The sequence below is a fragment of the Passer montanus genome, unplaced genomic scaffold, assembly GCF_014805655.1.
Source record: "Passer montanus isolate IOZ18808 unplaced genomic scaffold, ASM1480565v1 scaffold104, whole genome shotgun sequence".
Lineage (NCBI taxonomy): Eukaryota > Metazoa > Chordata > Aves > Passeriformes > Passeridae > Passer > Passer montanus.
In genome coordinates this window covers 19,191-41,627 of record NW_024356948.1, presented here as the reverse complement: position 1 = coordinate 41,627, position 22,437 = coordinate 19,191, and the positions used below count along the sequence as shown (strand labels likewise).

Genomic DNA, 22,437 nt, shown 5'->3' with positions numbered 1-22,437 from the left:
TCACATCGAGTTACTCATCAACCATCACCCCAGGCCTTCCCTGCCAGGTTTTCAATCCCCCACTTCTCTGTGGGTGTGCCACAATCCAGGTGTAGGACCTCACGCTTCGCTTTGTTTAACATGGTGAGGTTTGCAGAGTGCCACCTCTCCAGCCTGTCCAGGTCCCTCCAGGTGGCATCCCTTCCTTCCAGAGTGTGATTGCACTACAGAGCTCAGTGTCATCAGTGAAATTAAGGGTGCCCTTAATCCCACTGTCAGTGAATCCCACTGATAAATTACCAGGATAAGTCTGAAGTATATCATGCTGTCTCACAGTCAGTCTTTTCACAGATGTGCCTGTGTAAATCTGCTTCAAGAAAACATGAATTACTTACCCAGAAAAGTTAAATTCCAAAATGTGAGATTGAACAAAATATTGAAGCTGTCATAGCCTAATTCAATTCTTGCTAAAAGAGACAGTCTTTTGGACCCTGAAGCCTGGCAAGGAGCGAGAGATCCCCAAAATAACAACCCTCTGTGTAATTTTCACATGAGATGCCAGTAATGTACTATGATACTTTGTATAAGCAGCCTGAAATATTCCTGCCACTGCTCCAGCAAAACTAATTGATTTTACAAATGAAAAAGAAAGAGACGGAAAATTGCATTATCTGAGGTGGACAGAAACTGTTTCTAGAATAGTTATGCTCATGTGAGAGCTTTACCAGTTCAGGTACTAGCATGCTCAGTTATATGTACAGTAGATATTTCAAGTCCCAACTTCTACTCTGAAGCCAAGACCTAATGGGAGATGCATGATTTGGTTTAAACTTTAGATGTAGTATCTCTGGCTCCTTCAGAAAATATCAGGCTGCACAGGGAAACTTAAGTTTCACACATTTGGAGTTATTCTTCCTATTTTGGCTAAATGGGGATGCCAGTGTGTTTGTACAGATCTAAATAAGAATGGAGTCATCTGTTTCTGTCTGGAAAATAGTCACACGGAGTAGCCTCTCTGCATAGCACAGTGACCCCAATCTCAAGCCTGTGTACAGTCTGAAGGCATCAGATCCAACAGCACAATCTCAACACGAAGCCTTCAGCCATGGCAGAAACCTCCTAACATATGGCCTGTCACAGTCTCTGATATATTCCATCTTCATCTTTTTGTCTCCGAAAATCAGGCCTGATCCTGGAGTAAAGGTTAAATTGAGGGTGTGATCTCATAATATTTCAGCATGGGAATTCCTGGGAAAGTACATAAACCTCAATATGACATCAGCTTTCTCTCACGGGAGTCTGAAATTGCTTTATTGTTTGGCTACTGTGTCAAAGCTCAGTGAAGCTGTTGAACCAACAGCTAGGCCTGTGAAAGAGGATCAGGTAATTCTGTTTTGTGGTCTGTCTTACATAGTTGCTGCTAATGGCCTTCTCAGTTATGAGATAGCAGACAAGAACAAAAGCTGAGTCAAAATCGGCAGGGTATAGAATAAATACTTTGTTGTTTCAGGATGCCACTGTTTCCAACTCAGTGTCTCTTCCTAAATGGTGCGTCTCTTGCACTAGTTGAAGTGATAGCATTTTCTGTAGCATCATGAAAAGTCAAACTGACAATCAAAGCAGTGGAAATCAACCTGGCAGTTGTTAGCTGAGTGTAGGTAGTGCTCATGTAATCTGCCCCTTTACCTGCTTTGCTTTGGGTTGCATGACTTCCCAACCATCTCAGCTTTATGAACATTGCAGATAATATATTACGGATAAATATTTAATAACATCTTACTGTTAAAAGACATTCTGGTAAAAGGAAATCTAGTTTGTACCAGAGGAAGTCTTCCATTGAGAACAACAGATTTAGTGGTGCCCCAGATAACTAAATTAGGAAATGTGTACGAGATGATTTAGTGTGAAACAAGAATGGGCTGGTGCCTGTCAAACCAGTCTCTGATTGTGTAAGCCAGCCTTACTTCTTGGTTCATCGTGGCTCTGCTGAATTTTGTCTCCATCTTCTTTTTTGTTTAGATGCTTCATGTTCTTCTCATGAGATCTAATTCATTCTTCACATCCATATTTTTGTGATTTAAATTCCTTATGAAACAGCGTAGGTAATATGGGATATAAGGGGTTTTCTGCTGTTACTGTTCATATGGCCAGTGCAGCACCAAGGGAGTTTTCTGGACTCGTAAGACTTCAGTGGTCTGGTCACTCATCTGAGAGACGTGCTCCTCTTATTCTCTGAAAGCACAACAGATGGCAATAAACACTGATACAGTGTTGCTGGGAAATGAAGCAATAACTGAGTTTAAAGTACCAGGCTAGCACCCAGGTCTGCCACAAGAAATTACTTAGGTGGTAAGTCACAAATGGAACTGAAATAGCTGTGTTGGCCCTATATTTTTCCTCACCAAATAGTTGACCGTGCAATGAGATGGCTATAATGCTGTTCTACATGTTGTGAGCTGGATGATACTGAGGTGCTTTAAATCTCACTGTTGTGAGAAAGTGTCTGCTGGTACTGACTGTACAGCTGACCTCTACTGTACATGCTTTCCAGCACATAGTGTTTATTACTGCATGCACTAATCCAGGCTTAATGTGGAAGAGGAGATTCCGTTAAATGAATTGTATAATGCGTGATGCACCAGAAGCAGGAAAGGGCTTTTTGTGGGATTAGATACAACCACTTAACCTGCTAGTGGTCTGTAGTTCCTGTTCCTGTAGTGTGTGGAGCATCCAGCAGGGCACAGTGGGGAGCCTCCTGGTTGTGCCCCTTAAGAAGGAAAGTGAGGAGTCCTTGTACTGTCTGCAAGTCTGCCAGGGCAGGTGGGTGATCTGTAAGAGACCTTGGTACTACCTGTCCAGTCAGTATGAGCTTATCTGTGGGCTGGCTGTAGCAGATAATTACAAATAACAACAAAATAATTTCAAAACCCAACCACTTCCTTTGTATCTGATCTTAAATACAATTTGCTAAAGGTCCTTGCCCTCACTAATGCAGAGTTTTAGAAGGGCTGGCATTAAGCTTGCAATGTTTTGAAATAAAAGTAATCTCTAAATGGCACTTCCAGGAACACAAAGCAGCTGCAATTTATGCTGGCTGTTATAAAAGCTGCTGGTGTTTTCCATTATCCTCTAATCAGATAGTTGTGATCCTGGTGGCTTTCCAGGAAATGTGTGTGCTTCCCCCATGGCTTGTCTGCACTGGGTAGGTAGGATGGATTCAACATTTCTTCCCTTTCTGCCTAAAAATCAGGGATCTCAGTTTTGTCAGCTTGAAATGGCTGTAAAAAACAGTGTCAGACTCCTGAAGTGTCATTTACAGCTAGGCTGGAACAAGGACTGAGGCTGGGAGGGAGTCCTGCCCGTGTCAGTCCCAGTGGCCTGGCTGTTGCAGATCCAGACCAGGATGCTTGGCCACCTGGGCACATGCTGGCTCATGTTCAGCCACTGTCAACCAGCTCCCCTGGGTTCTTTGCTGCCAGGCAGCTTTACAGCCTCTCTGCCCCAAGCCTTGAGTGCTTGGAGTAGCTGTGACACAAGTATAAGTGTTGAGTCAAGTGTGTGGCAAGATCTCAAGAAACAAAGTTGCTTTAATAGTTATTCATAGTGACTGAATCAGTGAATAATTCAGTGGTTGGCAGAAATATTAGGTTTATACTTTCAGTCACATAAGATCTAGTGAGACTGTGTATTTTTCTGGCATACGTAGCAGAACCTGTGCTTTTGTCTTATCCACCTTAAAGAAGATTAACAAACCTGAAGAGCAGTCTCTGTTGAAGATGCAGGGAAGCAGTAAAATAGGAAACAAAGTGACTATTCTGGTAGCAATATTCTTAAAATATGTACTATGGTGTAATTTGGAAGTTGAATTTTTTGTGGTAGCTGTAAATGTCTGTAAGGGCTGTATTTTGTGTCAGGCTGGACTATTTAGAAGAGTTTATTATTTTTCTAGGGATTATAAACATGACTAGTTGCAAACTGGTGAAGGAAGGAATGGATTGATTGTGACTGGTCTTCATGTTCCTATCTATTGAATATATTCAGTGATGTCAAGAAGCCATGGCATACAGCTGGCTAAAATCAGCACCAAAATAGGATTATTTCTGTTCTGTTTAAGCTCAGTTTGAGGAGTCAGGCACATGATGAATGCAGTAACTGTTTGGAACTTGCAGCAGGGAACTGAGCTGCATATTTAGTCCTCCTAAATTAGTTTGTGTGGCTGTAACTGAGCTAACAACAAGCTTCCTGAAAACTCTGCCACTCTCTAGTACCTAGCAGCCTGGCTGAGTTTAACAGTTGTTTTTTTTTGGCCTTATATCAGTGAAATTGGGGAAAAACTATTCTGTGAGCTCTACTTAAAATTGCGTTGATTGCTTAGTTTGGTCTTTTTTTCTTTTTTAACATGTTTAGAATCAGGCTTTCAGTGAGGGGAAAAAGTGACCTCTAATTGTGGCTGTTGCTGCATTTTGCAAGCAGTCTTGCAGCTTGTCTTGGAAATTCTTGGCTTGCTTAACCCACACAGAAACTCTAATAGCATTCACTGAGAGCAGAGTAGGCTTACGTAACTTTCCATGGTTTCTCTTGCAGAAGAGATGAAGTAATTCTCTCAGACCTGTTTGTAATGGCCTGGAAAAGAGTTTGGTTTCACTTTCAGATTCTGGATGATCTCACCGTGGGGACCTGACAATGTTGCTTTTTTTGTTTGGGAAAAAATCCCTGCCTGTAATGCAAGGAATTCTGTTTTGGGGGCATTTGACTCTGAAATCAAGTTTGTAGAGAAGCCTCACTTGCTTTATGTTCCAGTACGGTGCCTCAGTGTGCTAAAGAGCTACAGACTCGTTAGAAATAGCTGATCACCATGCAATTGACTGCTTTCTCAAATATGTGATGTATTACAGGGAAGCTAGGTTTTTGGCTGCCTGCATGTGGAAGGAAAGATTTCTCTTGTTTCTCTAGTTGCATTTTCAGTTCCTGGAGCTCAAGAGAATCCTTCATGTGACATAACACTGCGTTCCATGGTCATAGTTATTGTAGGCAGGTAGTCCTTCTCTAATAAAGAACTATGTTTGTCAAACAGGATTTAGAAATTTGGAACTGTTTTCCAGGATCTACAGCATCTGCATGAGTGTGTATCACATACAGGGACATACTGGAGCCTCAGGCTCAGCTTCTGGAGGGGTCTTGCTGAGACAAACCCCTCGGAATTAGACAATGTGAAAGCAGAAGGGAGAAATGAGACCTGCACTCCTTGAGCATCTATATGGGCTATAAGCATGGCAGTGCTGGTAATCTGCTGGCAATGCTTATGTATACAATGCTTTTTGTTTTGGTCACCTGGAAGCCGTGGCTGTGTAGAAGACAGATTTTGCTTAGACATCTTGTAGGTAGCTCAGCCCTGAGTTTTGCTGCCTCTTGCATTTTTAGTCTCAGTCCTTTTGCTGTTTTGTGTCTTAGATCTCAAAAACAGCGTGTAAGCACAGGAATGAGCTTTATTGGGAAAACCCCGGTGTCTGGAGGAGTCTGCAGCAGCATGATGCAATAACTTGAGTTGTAGTGAACATCCCCTGCCCTGGGTAGATCTCTGCTGTGCTACAGTGCAGCATGTTGTGGACCCAGGCATGTCCTTACTGCAGCAGACTGTGTGGTGACAAGAGCCATTCACTCACTGTTCTTGGAGCAGTGGCATTCGTGCAACTGGCCTTAAACTATGGGATTGCTTAAGTGGATCATAAATCTCTTGGCTGTGGTGTCTTTGGCTTTGTGCCAGGGTCTCGGAGCCCCTGCCAGGGCTTTGAGACATCCAGGGCATCCAGAAAGATGTCCTGGGTTCCGACAGTGACTGTGAGGTGAGGCCTGAGTACTGCTGTAACATGCCCACACACAGTCATGAGCAGGCATCTACTGACCATAAGGCCATGTGAACTGGTGAATTTCTTTCATAAAGGTGAAGAGAAAACCTTCTTTTCTTGACTGACACTCTGACCCAATAAATTTTGGGTTGTAGGGCAAAGGTGTGTTCTGGTAAGTAAAGCTGTAGCCAGGTACTTAACAGTACTGTAATCCATTTGTTTGGTTGTCTGCTTCTGTGTTCTGTGGAATAAAACTTTCCAAAGTTTCTCTTGTTGAGCAAATGGCATAGTTAGGTACTTAAGTGGAGGAGAATGACCTGGAATTCTGCTCTTACCATGTTGTCCTAGGGTGACTAGGTTTCCTCTTAAATTTGTCTCAAACCAGGATAAATATGAATCTTGCTTTTGGGATCTCTTCTTCCATTCTCTGTTGCAAATGAACCTGGCTGTGTTTGAAGGATCAGAAGATGCATCTCTGGAGATCCCTTGCTGGGCTGGCAGTAGGATTTTTTGGTGGGTTGAGCAGTTCCAAGGAAAGGGTTTGTGCTCCACAGCGCAGCAAGCAGTGTGCAAGTCCACCTTCCAAAGAGAAATATTTTGGACACTTGATATTCAGACTGCTGTGAATGGCAGGACAGCACAGAGAAGTTAATTTCCTGTGCTAGGATCTCTGCAGCCTTCCCACAACCAACTCAGCTCAGAGTTGTGCCCCACAGATGGTTATTGACCACTGCAGGATGTTTGCTGTCATTGCCCATCAATATTCCTCAAGGTACACTGACTAATTAAACAGACACTGATGATGTTGAGACTTCAAAAATGCCTGTGATGGCAAAACATGTAGTATTAGAAACACAGGTGGGTAGACTAGCTGAACTTTCAAAGAAAGACAAAATAACTAGAGCAAGTTTTGTAACAAAACTTTTTTTCATCATGGGAAGAGTAATTTTAAATTTTTTTACAGGCAAATATAAAACAGGTCTATTCAGCTTAGTAAACAATTTTTTAGTCTGCTTTTGAACTAAAAAAGAGAGCAGTTCTCTCTCAATTTAAAACTTTTCCAGTATATTTTATCCTGTTTTAACAACAGCTGTTGAATAGTGTGTCTTGAATTAGGACATGGTAAATGCATTTTGGCTTGTCTTCTGAGCATTACCAGCCCAGGTGTTTTGATTTTTCTTGTTTAGTTAGTGTTTTGCTCATAAGAAATTGCATAGAGTTATACTCTGGGGCCGCTTGGGCACTGGTTCATAAAATGAGCAATTTAGTAGCCTTAATGAATTTTTCCCCAAATCTTTTCATTGTAGTTATTGGTTGTTGGTCTTTTTTGTTCTGTTTCATAGCTAAAATATTCTGCTTTTTTTCAGGCTCACATTAAATTTCCTATTGACTATCCATATTCACCACCTACCTTCAGATTCCTGACCAAAATGTGGCACCCCAACATTTATGAGGTAAGGTGTTTTTTAAACAATTTTTTTCTAGGGTGGGTGAGAGAGCTTTCTGCTTCCTTAAACTCAGTACATGTATGGGTGACTTCCAGTGGGTAGTCAAGGCTGTGGATGCAGCAATTGCATCACAATAGAGCTACACAGCAGGTCCAGAAGAGGAATGATTCTATATAGAGGCTATTGGCTCAATATCACCCAGTTCCATAGAGCTGTATTTGAAGGCTGAAAGGCCTGTGTTGGTTCAAAACTTGACTTCTGGTGGAGGTCAGCCAAATCCTAGCTGAATTTTTGGGTATCCTGGAAGAATGTCAACCTGCTAAGGAACACTGCCTCTAGTTTTGGGAGCTAAAGGATTCAAAAATGTTCCTTTTGGTTAGGTCTTCCACCCTATCACAGGTTTTTTTTATGAGAGGTTTTGCAGACTTCCTTTGAACCTGAAAACTGGAATGTCATTCTCTTCCATCCCATGAACAAATAAAACATTCAATTGATGGCTTGGGCTTGGAAAGTCCTTTCTGATAAGTTCTTGCTGCCAAATGCCCATCTTGGAATGGATGTGCTTCAAGTATCATGGTGAGAACTGCACTGATGGCTTAGTAACAAATGGCTAGAAACCTTGCCAAACTTCAGTGCAGAACAGAATACTAACCCACTTTAATTACTAACTGATCCAGGGGATTGTCTTAATCCAGGGACATCCTCACATCAGTTATCTGACAGTTTTCTGATGTGGGTTTTGTACTTGGCACAGGATCCTTCCTGTAGCCAAGGATGGTGTTTCTCTTTAAGGCTCTATTTCAGTTACATGGAATTTTGATCTATAAATAAAGACAACTTTGAAATCTTCAGATAATTGCAGACTCATACTGTGGGTATTGATTCTGAATCTGGAAATCCTCATGCTGGATGTGAGTTGCAAATGGTTACCAAAATGAAATGTACAAAAACAAGCCTTGGAAAGGACCTCTCCCAGTCCTGGTGAGAAAGATGAAAAAATGGCTAGAAACAACTGAAGGCAGCAGGAAGAACTAACCCAAAACATGATATGTGTATTTTGGGTTTTCTCTTCAAATATACAAGCTCTCAGCTTTGTGTTCATAGCAGTGTTTCTTGTAGCTGAGGGAATCTGTAGCAGCTTGCAGGCTGTTTTGGAAACATTTAAGCAATGAAGATGAGGCATTGAGGTAACTTCAAATGAAACTGAGACTATCTCAGCAAAGTGTTTGAGAGTTTTCAGGAGGAGGGGGACAAAAAACCCCTCTTGGTGCAGGAAGATGAAAGAAAGTAGCAGTTTACAGAATCTGCTGGTAGGACCACATGGAGAGGCTGGGACTGACATTCCAGTTTTGAGCAATGTGTGTTTTTCCCATCTCTGGTTTACTTGGGTCATCTAACTGAACTTTGGTAAAACTGCATTCACTTGCTCTTTATTTTTATGACATAACAGTCCTCAGGTCTGATAGAAATGGAGAATATATCTCAATGGCAGCTAAACACCCCATTCTCCTTGTTTACGTCTTTCAAAAATGCATGTAGTGAAAGTGTTGGCCCTTGACTGTTCTGATCCCTAGAACTTTGTGCTGACCTCATCAGGCCTATTATACCTTCACCCTTCCAGATTCTTAAAACAGTGCAGTTCCCAAACATGTAACACTGATTGTGGCAAGACAAAACCTTCTCACATCGTTGCTTCCCTCTGTCTTCATTTTGCCAAATATCTGCTTGTCCACACGCTGCTGACCTGATTGCTTCAGGAACTTCTCCCAAGTGCTGAGATACTTCCTCTGGCCACTAGCATTGCATTCTTCCAGGAAAAGGTTAAAAGAAAAACTGATGGAAATTATTAGTGATAGCAGAGTAAACTGACCATAATCTAATATTAGTAAAGTTAACTTCAGCTTGGAGTGATACTAAAAAAATTTCAAGACTTCACAAGCCTGTTGGGGTCCTAAAAGGGAACCTGCCTTCTTAAAGCAAACTGTTCCAGCAATGTAAGTATGTGCTTTGGAATTCAGCAGCTCCAGGTGCTGCCTTGCTGTGTTCTTGACTAAAACCTGCTTCAAAGTGACAAGGGCCTGCTAGATTAGCATACCTGGCATGAATAGTGCACCGCTGCAATCTGGATACAGATCACAACCCCCCAGGTGAGCTGCTGCTATCTGTAGCTGAGATTACTGGCCTGGGCTCAAAGGCACAGATGCTGTTGCTGTGAGCAGCCCTGCTCTGTGCTCTGAGCAGTGTTGGAAGGACATGAGACCAGGTGTGTGGGAAGCTTCCAGCCTGGAGTCCTGAACAGAGCTGATCCTGTCACCAGTCTGTGCCCTGGACTGGGGTGACAGGTGAGTGCTGCCTCACAGCTGGCTGCAAAGCCCAGGGAGCCTGGAGAGGCCAATATCTGCTGGCTGGCCTCAGGCCTCATCTGCACCTTCACCCCATCCTGCAGTAAGGCACTGGTACCCTGTGAGTCCCTGGAGTCTGCCTCAGTGGAGGATATCAGCTAGGATGGATGCTGCTCCAGCCCTCCTACAAAGCAGTTGTGTCAGAGTGCTGTTGCTGGTGGAGAATTGGGTTGACAGCTTTCCTAAGTAGGCATTATAGAGCTTTAAATCTATATTCAGGCCATAACACCGGTGAGTAGAACACATATTGAGGATTATGTGGCTGTATGGCTTCCATATGCTGCCAAAATATTCTTCCTTTTGCATGCTGGAAGGGATTTTCAGTGAAACCTTCAGAGAGCATCTCCTGTTTTTTCATCTGGTATTTTGAACAGCTGTGTCCTAGGGGAGCTGTGTAAGCCTGCCCCACACCATCTGTTCAAGGTCCTGGTGTCCTGGGAGACGTAATGTTTTCATACCTGAGCTAGTAGATGGTGATTAAACCCTTCAAAAATTTCCTGTAGCTAGCTCAAGCTACCAGTGAGAACACAAATTTTCTTTAACCCTACTTGGGGTCTCCTGTGATTAAACCTCATGTCACTGTGACAGTAGTACTTGGTATCTGGACACCAGTCTAGTTTTGTGTTGCATTATTACTATATTTGCTTACTTCAGTACATTCTTTAGACCTCTTGATTTTATATTGGGGGTTTTTGCCAGTTTGCAGCCTAACCCTTGGGTATAAAGTAGACCCAGGAAGAACTGAGAACCATTTCCAGCCCTTGTTGGTTTTTGCTGGCACTTGGATGTTCATATCAACAAGGTGGAACTGATAAGAAGACAGCCAGCGTGTGGATTTGAGTCATCAAGCCTCAGCCTCCAGCCAAGCTATTCTCAATGCTTTTTTTCTGTCTTGCAGAATGGAGATGTATGTATTTCAATTCTTCATCCACCTGTAGATGACCCACAAAGTGGAGAGCTGCCATCAGAGAGGTGGAACCCTACCCAGAATGTCAGGTAACTGTGACTATGTTGTGCAGGGGTGACCTCAAAGGCCTGCCCTCTCTACAAGACCTAAGGCATATGGTGGGAGAGGTTTGGGAGGGAATTTAAGGTTTTGTGGGGCTTAGGGCTTGAATCAGGTGGGAACCAGACTTACCAGTCTGTCTGAATGTACTGGGCTGACAGTGCAGAGCCTTCTGTGCTATTCACAAGGTTTCATACTCCAAAGGCAAATTATCTCAAATGTTGAAGCCTGTCTCAGTCACTGCTATCTTCTTCAAAGTACCACTAGTGGAAAAGTATGTGTAATGGGGTTCCAGGTGCACACCAAACTGCTCTATTACTCCCCTTCCCAGTGGGACAGGGGAGAGAAAAATAACACAGAAAACAACTTCTGTGTTTGAGATAAGGCAGTTTACTAAAGCAATAGCAAAAGCTTGTGCACATAAGCAAGGGGAAAAAGAAAATTAATGTCTACTTACCACTGAGCAACATTCAGCCACTTCCTGGGAAGCAGGGCTTCAGCACACATAGCAATTTCTCCAGAAGGCAAACATTGTGATATAACAAATGTCCCCCATTCCTCCTCTCTCACTTAGCTTTCATGTCTGAGCTAATATTATATGGTATTGAATATCCCTTTGGTTAAATTGGATCAGCTGGCCTGGTTGTGTCCCATCTTAGGACCTTGATGGGGGAGTGGGGAATGTTAGACAACACTGATGCTGTGCCAGCACTGCTCAGCAGTAGCCAAAACACTTGTGTGTTATCATACCTTTCTAATTATGAATGGAAAGCACTGAGGGCTGCTAAGGAAAAATAAGCTACAGCTCAGCAAACTCAATACAATCCCCACTCTTTATTCCATACCATTTGTGTCATGTTTAGGTCCCACATAATTTATTTTTCTTCCAAATTTCCACTGTATTTCTTTCTCAGTAGTGGAATCCCTTCTTACCCACACATACAGCCCAAACTACATCCTTGAACCATCTCTATACCAAACATACATTTTCATTAACCTGTCCTTTCACAGATGGATATTATTCTCCTGCTTCATGGCTTCCTCCACCCCTCCAGATCCATGAGTTGTGCTCTACTCCATCAGGATGGGTGGTCAGGACAGGAGAAGCAGCACACTTGATCATTGGTCACCAGCCTGGCTCACATCATCATCACATTCTCCTTACTTCTCACAAAATGCATTCTTTGTCAGGTCATGTTTTTCCTGTTCCTTTACTTCCTGTGACATAAAGCTCACACAGTTTGTTTTTCCTCCAAGGTTAAATTTCCTTGAGGTACACGCTGGGTCTCCCCATCCTTCCACATTTACCCGCCAAGTACGCCCAGGTCCTTGGGTAAAGCCAATCCCATCAATGTGTTTGCCTTTTCCCATGGGAGGAGAATCCACTCTGACTTCCCCAGCCACTTTCCTGTGTGTAGTGCAGGGACCTTCTCTCCTTCCACAGTGTCCGTGGGCTTAGTTTGGGCAGGATCAGTGCAGTTAGCAGATCTCCTAGCACTGACCAACCAAGTGGCTTCTACAAAATTTGCATTCCAGTGCTTCCATGTCCTGTTACCTAAAACTCTTAAAAAGTCTTCAGCATTTCTCAGTCTTTCCAGAGGCTTTTGGATGGTAAGGGATGTGATATATTCCCTCAGTGTTTCTTTGCTTTAGAGTTTATGAGATTATTTTGAAAATAAGTCCCATTGCCTGATTCAGTTGTGTCTGGGGTACCATGTCACCACAAAAGGTGTCTCTCAAGACCTGAGATTGTGTTCCAAGCAGTGGCATCGTTTACTGGGTACATTTCCAGCCTGTTGTTGCCTCTGACATAGTGAGCATGTAACTCTTGCCTTGGCGTGTTTGTGGCCCGGTGTAATCTATTTGCCAGGCCTCACCACACTGGAAACCCAGCCACTGCCTTCTATTCCAGGGATATTTCACTTGTGTGCCTCACTTGATGGCAGCACATCTTTCACATCTGTGGATAACCTGTGTGATGACCTCTGTGGTCAGGTCCACCCCTCCGTCATGAGCCCATCTGTATGTTGCACCCCATCCTAGATATTCTGAATTGGCCTGGGGCTAGAAGTAGCTCACCCTTTTGCTCCCAGCCTTAGTCTACCTAAGCTATTCCAATCTTCACAGCCTTACCTACCTGTTTGTTGTTCTGATGTTCTTCTACAGCAGATAAGGACCAGGAGACATCACTCACCAAGCACCATCACAGACAAAATAGGCTAGAATTAGAGATACTAATTAAATTTGTTACCAACAAAATCAGAGCAGGATAATGAGAAGTAAAATAAGACCTTAAAAACACCTTCCCCCCACCTCTCCCTCCTTCCCAGCTCTACCTCCTACTACACCAGTGTATGGGGGTAGTGGAATGGGGGCTGTAGTCAGTTCATCACACATTGCTTCTCCTGCTGCTAAGGATGAGGAGTGTTCCCCTGCTGCACCATGGGGTCCTTCCCACAGCATGCCAGTTCTGCATGAACTCTGCCAGCTTGAGCCCACCCCATGGGCAGTAGTCTTCCCCAAACTGCTGCAGCATGGGTCACACTTCCACAGGATGCAGTCCTTCAAGGACAAGCTGCTCCAGTGAGTGCCACTCTCACCATGGGTCTCCCACAGGATCACAGCTTCCTGTGGGCATCCCCCTGCTCCAGCCTGGCCTCCCCCAGGGGCTGTGGGTGCATCTCTGCCCCCCCTGCCCTCCCTGGGCTGCAGGGGCACAGTGGTGACTGCCTCACAGCTGTCTTTACCACAGGCTGCAGGGGAATCTCTGCTCCGGTACCTGGAGCTCCTGCACAGATCTGAGTGTCTGCAGGGTTGTTGCTCTCACATGTTCTCACTGCACTCTTCTCTGGACACAATTAAAACTTCTTTCTTATTAAATATGTTATCATATTAACATGTGATAACATAACATATTTAATTACCAATTGGCCTTGACCAGTAGTACATCTGTCCTTGGAGCTGCCAGGCTCTGCTGGACATACAGGAAGTTTTGGGCAGCTTCTCACAGAAGCCACCTTTGTAGTCCCCCTGTTACCAAAACTTGGCTCTGCAAACCCAACACAGGATGTGTTTGAGTATTCTGACCAGTAGAAGCAACTTTGCAGAGTTCTGCCTTTTGTTTGCCTTCCATTGTTTGTCTCCTGTCCTCCTGAGTGGTGGTGGGAGCAGCTGTTGGTTTTCTTCCTGCCAAAAATACAAAGGACCACTAAGTACCAGAGACATTCAAGGCCTAGCCTGTCCATGTTTTTGAAACAGCAGCTGAATTTTATTCTCATTACAAGACACTCTCAAATAAAGAATCAGATAGACGACAAGCCTTAACTCACAGTTAGGAAACAGCTTTGGCATCAATTACATATATCACACATACATTTTGAGTATTTCATTATATTCAACCCTAGAGACTGACACGGAACTTCTCATGGTGCTTGTTCTCTAATTTCTGCTGTCCCTCACCACAGTTGCAGTTTTCAGTGCTAATGCTCTTGAATCGTCCTGGGCTTAAGGGTGACATGTCAAAATATTCCTCAGCAAATGAAAATAAAACTGGTCCTTCACTTCTAGCCTGCTACCACCATCACCAGTCGGGCAAGTGCCAGCAGAAGCACATCCTGCTGGGGTCCCATCTGGCTTGGGAAGGCTCCAGAGTGTCAGACAGGAGGCAGAGGGGCTGAAGATGTGGGAGGGAGCTGCTCCTCTGCTGCTGAAGTCTGTAAATCCTGCCACGTGTTGACTATTTCCCCACAGATGAGCAGGGTTAGAGTGTCTGAAGGGGAAAATTCATTCTTCAACTGTAAGAGTTCACCTGTGCTTCTAAGGGTGTCATGCAGGCTCATTTGTTTTTTTAAACACAATCAGTATGGACCTTCCCATCACTGGGAGCTAGATGATGCTGGTATAAGTAAACACAGCATACCCAGCAAGATGTGAAGGAATGCAGCTGAGATCTGTTTGGCAGAGAATACTGCTTCCTGTGTCTCATGGAGCTGAGTGAGTGGCAGGAGGCTCAGGGTTGAAGCTTTGTGATCATTTTAATTGGCTTTCTCCACATCTCCCCTGCCCTTGAACTACACAGGCCAGGATTCTGCCAGTATTCAAGGTACTGGTACACCTGTATCTCCTGTAGATAGGTGAGGTACTGTCTGCCTATTGCTTTGTTTCTTGAGGATTCCCATTTTTCTTGGCTTTTTTTGCTGCCTGAGATCTGGGCAGATTCCACAAACAGCTAGATCCAGTAACATGACTGTCAGTGCAGCCTGGGATAAAACTTTTGACTTTATACCAGAAGGCAAAAATGCACTTGGACCAACCTATACCTACCTCTTGAGGTGGCTCTGAGAGGCTACAATGTGGATAGCAGCTGGAATTTAAAAAAAATAAATCCTTTTTCAACAAGGAATATAATAGGATGTTCTGGTTGGGAGCACCAGCCAATCTACATCATGTCTCTTTGGGAAAAAATTTATCTGTGTCTGAGCCTTCTTATGCAGATACAGGAGAAAAAAACAAGAAGAGGTCTGTTTCCTTGAGCCTTTCCTGGCTGCTCTTCCATGCTGCAGCAGCCTTGTCCGAAGGGGAGACAGATCCCTGACAATATCCCAGAGACTCAGCCTATATCCAGTTGGCATCAGGTGCTGAGGTTTTCAGTCCCACATGGTTGAACTTTTTTAGTGGTTTTAGTCCTGTCAGGTCCCCCACGCTGGGATGCCTTTCTGTTACTGTACCTTGTTCAAGGCAGCCAGGTTTGAGTTGGAGGACACTGTCCAGCTCTTAAAGATATCAGCAGTGATGGAGCTGATCTAATGTGCTGGATGGGAAGGAAGAGCTCAGAGAGCTTAACTTCTAATACTTCTTGTCTTGGTGTATTTAAGTGGCTTTGCAGTAATTTTGGTGTCTGGACACTACAGTGAAAATTGGCTTTTCCTCACTGCAGATGCTAAATTGAAATATGAATTCCTGTCCTTGGCCTTCCCTAGACTTTGCTCTGCAGAAAGCTGCTGCATGATGCTGGAGCTAACATGCTGGCCTGTTTGCAGAGAATCAAAGGCTCGTAAATAAATTCTTGAGATGAAGTAGAAAATGATCTCTTCTGCCCATCATTCCAATCCAATGAGACAGTTTCTTCCAGAGCTGCTGTTCTCTTTTCGTACAGAATTATATAATTTAGAAAATGAATTGTATAAGACTCTCTTGATAGCTGTGCTGAACAGTCTGTTCAGATACAAGTGTTTATTTTCAAAACCTTTCAAGATACTGAGTATCCAAATGACCAAGCATTTCCTGGAATTGTACCCAGATATATGATCTGGTAGATGTGCTCTGAACATGCCCTGAATCAGTGCAAACAGGACTGCGGCTCCCAGTCTCCTTTAACAAGGTCTGCAAAGGTAATGCTGTGTTTCAAGAACTATTCCCTGTCCCTTGTTTGTCCCTTCCACTTGCAAGGGAAGCTGTTGCTGGCAGGACCACTGGGATGAGTGGTGCCTCGTGGTGGCAGCTACAGCCGGTGGCTGGTGTGGGTGTTTGTGCTGGTTGAGGCAGGGTGTGAGCAGCGAAGGCTGCAGCTCTCAAGTGTAGGGTTCTAGGAACTGCAGGAGAAAGCTCTGAGCAAGAGGTTGGTAAATGCCAGCAGAGCAGGGCACCTGACTGGAAATTCTGGAAGACTGTCTGCCTGCCCACCTGCCTGACAGGGGTTACATGACTGGCTCATGTTGGCTGTGCTGAGTAACAGCAGCTGAATCCCACTGGGCCCTGGCACTTCGCCTGGGCATTGAAAAGCATCTACACTGCCTTCCCCTTGCTGTGCTTGAGAGCTGCTGCTGCAGCCTGAGTGGGGCATGAGCTGAGGAGAGTCCTGCCCCAGCCTCAGCCTCCCAACCACCTGGCAGGGCAGGGGAAAAGTAGTGCAGCTTTTCTGCTGGCCTTGGGTCGTAGTGGTCCTTCTCCTTATGCAGGACAGGCAAACAACCTGGCTTCCTGCTGGAGGCTGCAAGCCACCAGGAACAGCTCACAGAACAGATTTCCAGCCCCATCCTTTGTGTGAATAGTGCAGACAAGATGCACTATCTTGTCAAGATAATTGTATCTATGTCTTGTGCATAGATAACTATTTATGCACAACACAATTCTGGTCTGATTGTAGCTTTCTGTGCTGCTCTGTTCCAAGCACAGACACAGTGGTTTGTAGTCACATGAGATTTGTGTTGTATCACCTTCCCTACACCAATGTCCAGGGCCCGAGGTTCGTAAATACCTGTTCTCACCTAAAAACTCTGTCCTCAGCTTACGACTTGACTGCAAACAAGTTTATGATGCAACACCTAAAGAAGTTGTGGATATCCAGAATCCATGAATGCATTAGCTCTAACTGCTGTTGTGGTTACCTCTTTCAGGACTATCTTACTGAGTGTAATCTCTTTGCTTAATGAGCCCAACACATTCTCCCCAGCCAATGTGGATGCATCAGTCATGTTCAGGAAATGGAGGGACAGTAAAGGAAAAGACAAGGAGTACGCCGAAATCATAAGGTAAGCTTTGCCAGTTGTGATGCTGGGCTAGCAGCATTCTGCTTTGAGTCCTGTCAAACAGGCTGCTTCCAGAATTTGCTGAAACCAGCTTCTTGCAGCAGAATGTAGTTTGGAAGTAACATCAGTGTCTCTTCAGTGTCTTATTTGGAAGTTAACTTCAGTGTAATTTGGAAGTTAACTTCAGTGTCTTATTCAAAGTCCATGCTTCAGGTCCCTCTGGAATTTCCAGCACACAGAAGCAGTGCAAACTTCTGGGGCAGGAGGACTGGGCTGATTTGTCTTTAAATTGTTCTTTTTTTAGACTAATCTGTCATGATGCTGTGCAAAACCTGTTGGCTACTAGTAAATCCCAGTCTAAGTCCCTGTTTGTCTTTAAGTCCTGCATTGCTTGGGATGTGATGCAAACTGACTGCATCCTACTAATTTCTGTTCTTAATGCATGCATGAATCATAATCTTGTCCCTCCAATTCAAAGGAGCATCAGCAGGATTTGTCAAGGGCTTGCAGAGATGGGTTGGATTAGCTGGAGCCACTGCTCAGTCCTGCCCTTGGAGAAGTCCATGGTTCATCAGGAGCTGCAGGGGATTATGTGAGCGTGGGCCAGGGCTGCTGTGGAGGGACAGCCCAGCCTGGAGCAGGACTGCTGGCCCGAGGCCACGTCTGCATTGTCTGTGCCAGCTGGGCAGGCAGGATGTGGCTCTGGGTGGGGCCAGCCGGGCTCTGCCTGTGCAGAGAATCCTCCAGCTCCCTCGGCTCCAGCAGAGCTGGGTGCACTCACACAGGGAAGGGCAGACTGAGGGGCCCTGGGTGGCTGAGAGGACAGGCTGCCATCTGCTCCTCCCTGCTGGGATGCAGCAGCCAGGCCTGGCTCGGGGTGATGGAAAACACTTGGCTTCTGTGAGCCCCGGGCTGTGTCCTGGGGTGCTGCCATGTGCCCCAGCTGCTCTGACCCTCCAGCGGGAGCTGAGAGCTGCCAAAGGCTTGTGGAAATTGCAGTTTTGAGCATGCTGTGGGAGAGTAGTCAACAGCAGAGTCAATAAATCATCTTAGGAAATCCCTGACCATCCCTACAGTAGCGAATGGAATTTGCTTTGGCCTCTGGCAGGTCTCTGGTGCAGAGCCTGTGGAATAACTGATTTCATGTGTTGCTGAGAGCATGTGTGCTGCAAACCCCCTTGGCATGCTTCCAGGCCTGAGGCTGCAGAAACCAAATCTGTTTCCAGTGCTGTTTGTGGTGCTTCCTGCAAACCTCAGCTCCCTTCCCCAGCTGCCAGGAGGGCTGGACAGGGCCTGGAGAGGAGGGTGGGGAGCTGAGCCGCTGGCACACAGCCCTGCTCACATTCCTGCTCTGTCCTTCTCCCCACAGGAAACAGGTTTTGGCTACCAAAGCTGAGGCAGAGAAGGATGGCGTGAAGGTCCCCACTACACTGGCAGAGTACTGCATCAAAACTAAAGTGCCTTCCAATGACAACAGTTCAGATTTGCTTTACGACGACTTGTACGACGACGACATTGACGATGAAGACGAGGAGGAGGAGGATGCCGACTGTTACGATGACGATGATTCTGGCAACGAGGAGTCGTGACCTGCTCCCTCTATGCCCCTGTACTGCCCTGCCGACTCAGGCCAGAAGGGAGCAGCGGTAACCTAGCAGCAGTCCAGCAAAAAAGTGGGGGGGGGTGTCAAAAAAAAAAAAAAATCAAAACAAAAAAAAAAACCCAACACAAAACTTTGTCTCCTGCTGTCTCCTGTTGTATGGATCTGTTCGCTCCTTTTTTATGGACCTCTTAGAGACCCTCCACAGAATGTCTGAATTCTTGCATTCTTAACCCTTTCATCACTGTATTACAATTTCTTTTTAAAAAAGAAACTCCCCTTTTCACTTCTTTACGAAATGCTCACAGCAAAACAGGTTTGCTCGTGTTTAGATTCTTGAATTAAATACAGTCTTGCATTGAGATGTTTAATGTATTTAAAGCTGGAACAAACCCATTGGAAGCCAGGTTTTTGGGAGCTCAAAGTGCTGCATTTACTGGGAAGAAAAAAATAATCCCCACAGCAAATTGCCAAGGTTTAGCTGCTCCATTTACAATAATAGCGTGTGTACATTCGTTTAGCCTTGTGGTGGTGGCTTTTCCTTTATAAGGTGTGGGGCGGAGAGTGTAAAGCTACTGTGTGTTGAGCTTGATGGGATGTCACTGAAAGGTACAGTATTCCTTTTCAGCCTGCTAAGTTAGGAAGTAGCTGGCCCCCGGTGCCCCAGAGGGCACAATCAGCTTTGTCTCTGGAAAAGGCTTGTGATATGAACCTAAAATAAACACTTAACACTTCTCATCTGTACAACTGAGCCCTGGGTTGCTATTTCTTTTTTTTTTTCTTTTTTTTTTTTTTTCCCCCAGACTAGGATAGGGTTGAAAAAGTTCAGCTTAGCCATTCTGCTGAGATCTGCTGCCAGCTGCCCCTCTCTGGAGGGAGGAGAGCAGATGTGCATCCTGCTGCCCAGAGGGCCACCATTTGTGCTGGACTTATTTTTGGCAGTGGGACAGGCCAGCAGGCTCCTGCCCCGTGCTGGCTGGCAGCCCTTGCTCCCTGCAGCCCCAGCCCTGTGCATCTGGAGCTGCCTTCTGTCGCTTGTGTAGGTCACCTGTGGGCAGGTGCAGCTCTGCACAGCTGAGCTTAAAAACACCTGACATGCACTTGCTTAAATCTAGGTTTGTCTTCACAGGAAAGGTAATTAATTATAGGGGAGATAAAAAGGTTTATGATTTCAAAAAAGACAATCCAAGTGATAGAGTGTGAGATCCTAGCTCCCTGATGATGTCTGGATTTCTGCCTACCTTTCTTAGGCATTGACTTCCTTCCTAATTCTCTGCCTAAACATGGAAGCTGAAGTTATTGGGGTTTCAACTACACACAGAAAAGCTCCTAAGAGAGGGGAATTCTGCTTGTTCTCCTCCACCACTTGCATTCTTATGGAGCCAAATTATTTACTGTGGTTTTTCAGCAGAGTGGTAAGAGATAGCAAAGACTAGATTTTAGTTTGTTTGTTTGTTTGTTTTTTTTTTTAAGAGAAGTAGTTTGCATGCATTTCCCAGAGGAGTTCAGAGAAGAGCCCGCGGGGCCGGCAGAGCTGGGAGCTGGTTTTGGTGTCCGGGCTGTCCCTGCCCCACCTGCAGCCCCAGCAGGGTGTGACAGGCGCTTCAGCAGTGAGCTTCAGCCGGTGCCCCGGGCTCAGCCTCCCGCGTGTTTCTGGGGGCCCTTGGCAGAGCTCAGGGCGCTCCGTGGCGGGCAGGGGGATCCTGCATGTTCCCGTCCCAGACCCCTCTCCTCCGGCTCTCCCCGCTGCAGCGCGCTCGTGTTTGGCTGCGCTGCCCGAGTTCCCCTTGGGCGTCATCCCTGGACCGGCGGCCGGGCCTGGCAGCCCGGAGATGCTGACCCTGCTCGGGCGGGACCCTCGGTCCCCGCAGGTGCAGGGGCATCGCCCTGACCAGAGCTGCGCCTCCCTCCGCGTGTCTCAGGGTTTTCCATGGTACGTCCCCAGCCGCGGGTCCCTCGGGGGTGCCTCGGTGGGAGCAGCCTTTGCTGTGGATCCGGGGCAAGACTGAGCGAAAGCTCCGAGCCCCGACGGAGATGACAGGAGAGGAGAGGAAGGCCTCGGGGCCCCGAGGCAGATCTGTTTCCGAAGTGTTGTTTGGCTGGGGTTGGCAGGGCCAGCCCTGCCCCGGCCGCGCATCCCTCTGCCCGAGCGGCTCCCTCGGCCGCCCGCCCTCCGGCTTGCGTGTTACCTGGGGAGGCAGCTGCACCCTCCTGAGGTGTCAGCCTTCTTCCAGCAAGGACTTAGCCCCAGGTGCTTTTTGGAGCCTGCAGCGGGGCTCCCCTGTGTGTAGTGTCGGTGTGGGGCACCCCCAGCTTCACGCCAGCCCTGCGAGGGCCGCGCCAGCGCTGGCAAATGGCCCCGATGCTCCCGGCTGCAGGACTGGACTCGGGGCCACGCCGGGGCAGGGGCACCAAGCTCCCGCTCCCAGGCGGCTGTGGGGGGTGAAGGAGCAGGGTGTGGCAACACTGGCTTTGCTGATGGCTTGGTTGGAAATGAGGATACTGCATCTTTCAGGATTTCCCTTGTACTTTTGACCGTCTTCACTGTATACTCTCCAGTGACTTGTATTTCCAAGCTTGGTGTTGTAAGATGCATTATTATGACTCTTCTGTTACCCTTTTTTAATGACAAAAAAAGCAACCTCTTTTGAGAGCTCCGACATTAACCAGACTAATTTCTCTTCCCCACTGTCCTGTGCAGTGTCATTGCTTGTTGACTTGCTGGTTTCCTTTTTTTGAAATACAACTGAAGTATGAGGGGATTTTTTTGAAACTATTTAAGAGATTGCAGAAAAATGTTTACCTGCTCTGTGTATTCTGGGTTTTTCTTAACCCCTTTTCTCCTGTTTCAGTCAATATTAGCGTTTACATTTGCAGCTACGTGTCCCTTCAAATGCAGTTTTCAACCATTCTGAAACCAGCAGGGAACACTAGATTTCTTAGTAGTTTTCTTAGCTGAACTCCCAAATATTTTCCTTTTTTTCTTCAGTATAATTTACCAGAAAGAATTAACTGATGCATTTTTGTGTTGTCTTCTCCTTCAGTAGTTATATTTTGTCTTTTCTGCACATCTGTCTACTAATAAAAATGTGAAATGAAAATATCTCCGTGCTGTTACTTTCATGTTTGAGCTGGTTGCATTGCATGGGTTCCTCAAAGCTTTGAGTAACAGCTGTTGATGAGTTCATGGCTCCTCTGGTATCAATGGACATATTTATACACCAATATCTGTAAGTTTATTGCAAAATAATGCTGCTGTTTGACAGCCTGCACCTAAGACTAAACTGAATTAGGAATTAGAGGGCTTTGGCAAAAGGCCAGACCTTTGCTGTTATATTTAGTCTTCCTAAGCAGGAAGGTGAGAAGGTGGTCATGGATTCATGTGACTGGAGCAGGGATGCAGGACTCGGGCCAGAGCTGCCGGTGCCCTGGCGGGCAGGAGCTCGGTGCTCCTGAGAGGGTTGGGCAGGGAGGAGGAGGGGTTTGACCGCTGGGTCAGGGAGCAGCTTTGGCAGAGAAATCGAGGTCACGGCCGCCAGCCCTGCGGTGCCGGGCTGTTCCCTGCAGGCCCGGCAGAGGAGCAGGGTGCTCGCAGTGCCCCGGCTGCTGCAGGCGAGCTAAAATTAGCG

General features: G+C 45.9%; 1 protein-coding gene across 1 annotated transcript in view; it reads left to right on the top strand.

Annotated features, from left to right (window-relative positions):
• The window catches only part of UBE2R2 (ubiquitin conjugating enzyme E2 R2), a 54,411-nt gene extending 32,503 nt beyond the window's left edge, over nucleotides 1–21,908 (top strand). The window contains exons 2-5 of the mRNA XM_039718705.1: nucleotides 7,193–7,279; nucleotides 10,574–10,671; nucleotides 17,077–17,211; nucleotides 18,578–21,908. Coding sequence (XP_039574639.1) covers nucleotides 7,193–7,279; nucleotides 10,574–10,671; nucleotides 17,077–17,211; nucleotides 18,578–18,797 — 540 coding nt within the window. The 3' untranslated portion in view covers nucleotides 18,798–21,908. The remainder of the gene's footprint in view (nucleotides 1–7,192; nucleotides 7,280–10,573; nucleotides 10,672–17,076; nucleotides 17,212–18,577) is intronic.
• The last annotated feature ends 529 nt before the right edge of the window (nucleotides 21,909–22,437 follow it).